The sequence below is a fragment of the Condylura cristata genome, unplaced genomic scaffold (genome assembly GCF_000260355.1).
Source record: "Condylura cristata isolate star-nosed mole 26May11 unplaced genomic scaffold, ConCri1.0 scaffold00025, whole genome shotgun sequence".
In the NCBI taxonomy this organism is placed as follows: domain Eukaryota; kingdom Metazoa; phylum Chordata; class Mammalia; order Eulipotyphla; family Talpidae; genus Condylura; species Condylura cristata.
In genome coordinates, this window is record NW_004567126.1 from 30,989,359 (window position 1) to 30,991,185 (window position 1,827).

The 1,827-nt window shown below is 63.9% G+C and overlaps 1 protein-coding gene across 1 annotated transcript in view; it reads right to left on the reverse strand.

The window, feature by feature from the left end:
* HCN2 (hyperpolarization activated cyclic nucleotide gated potassium channel 2) overlaps nucleotides 1-1,827 on the reverse strand; it is a gene marked incomplete at its 5' end in the record, with an annotated part of 16,739 nt that overhangs the window by 7,859 nt on the left and 7,053 nt on the right. The window contains one exon of the mRNA XM_012729441.1: nucleotides 19-442. Coding sequence (XP_012584895.1) covers nucleotides 19-442 — 424 coding nt within the window. The remainder of the gene's footprint in view (nucleotides 1-18; nucleotides 443-1,827) is intronic.

Sequence of the window (1,827 nt, forward strand, 5' to 3'; positions counted from 1 at the left end):
CGCCCCGCCTGCCCGCACCTCCTCCCACTGGTGGATGTAGCGGATGAGGCGGGACAGGCGCAGCAGGCGCAGCAGGCTGAGGATCTTGGTGAAGCGCACGATGCGCAGCGCGCGGGCCGTCTTGTAGACCTCGGAATCGATCCCCTTCTCCACGATGAGGAAGATGTAGTCCACGGGGATGGAGGACACGAAGTCCACCACGAACCACGTGCGCAGGTACTTCTTCTTGATCTTCTCGGGGTCCAGGATGATCTCCGTGTTGTCCTCGATGACGATGCCCGTGCGGAAGTTGAGCACCAGGTCCATGAGGAAGAATGTGTCCGAGACCACGTTGAACACGATCCACGGGGCGGTGGTTTCGTCCTTGAAGAAGGTGATGCCCACGGGGATGATGATGAGGTTTCCCACCATGAAGAGCAGCATGGTGAAGTCCCAGTAGAACCTGAGGAGGCACAGCCGGCAGTCACCCCGCCTGGCGCCCCTCCAAAGTGCCCACGCCCCCTTCAGGCCCAGCCCCGGTGGCGGCCCCGCCCCCCCAACCCCCCGTTGGTGAGCCCCAGCCCAGTCCCGCCTGCTGGCCCAGCCGGCGCTGACCCTCCGTCCTTGGGGAAGCACGAGACCTCGAAGCATCCAAGAGGTCTCTCAAAAATAGATGAAACGTTTCCCATGACCAGAAACGGGCCAGAGTGCCCGGCGCAAGGTTGGTGTCCAAAAAATACCAGGGCAAACAAGGAGAGAAGAGACGAGCGGGGCGAGGGTTCGGCGGGAGGGGCGGGGCTGGGCGGACGCCACCCCAGCAGCTGAGAGGCCAGAGGAGGACGCCGGCCACGGCGCTATTTTCGGAAGCACCTTGGGGAGGGAAGGGGGGGCCGAGTGGGGGCCTGGAGGTGCAGGAATGGAGCCCGGCTGCCGCGGGCTTTACTGTGATGGATGCGCTGCCGGCGCACCGCACGCGCCCGGATGCACAGGCGTCCCCAGGGCAGCCCCGGAGGTCCAGCCGGGAAGCGCAGGCACGCCAGATCTGGTGCCACTGTGGTGCTCTGGACGCAGCGGCCCCCGGACGTCAGACACAGCGGAAGGCCACGTGCGCGGCTGCCCGGCCCCGAGGGAATCAAGAAAACCTGACTCAAGCTGCTGCGAGGGAAAACTGCGTTTCCAGAAGTTAAACAGAGCGACCGTGGGCCGGCAGCTCCCTCCTAGTGTCCACCCCCAAAACCGGGCTCAAGCACGTCCCCCCGCAGGCCAGGCGGCAGCGACGTGACTCACAGCCACAGGTGCACAGTGTAGCCTGTGGGTGAAATAATCAAACACGGCTTGTCCCCCACCCCGGCCTCGGGACATCAGTGGCCACCAGGGGCAGCGCAGACCCTCGCCGCCACGGGGAGGGGCCTGAGCAACGAGGCCCGGGCCAGAAGCCAGACAGGAGGCCACGTGGCTGAGTCCACTGACAAGAAACGCCCGGGATGGGCACAGCCACAGAGGCGGCTTCATGGTGCCGGGGCCGGGGGAGGGGACACAGGCGGCTTCTTTCTGGTGTGATGGAAGGTTCTGGAATTAGAGGTGATGGTTGCACAGTGCGATTGTACTTATGCCCTCCAAATAATCTCTTAAATGGCCAAACACTAAATGTCATTATCCACGGTGCGCACACACAGCCCCGGGTCTCCGCGACCAGCAAGTGCCCGGCGAGGAGGTCCGAGCCCGCAAACCCTGGGCAGATTCTAGCAAAACGCGGCCTCAGGTTTCGAGAGTCGTTTATGTGATGCTGCTTTCGTCACACTGCAGGGAGGCGACACCCACCCAGACCTGTCAGCCCCACCTTTCTCC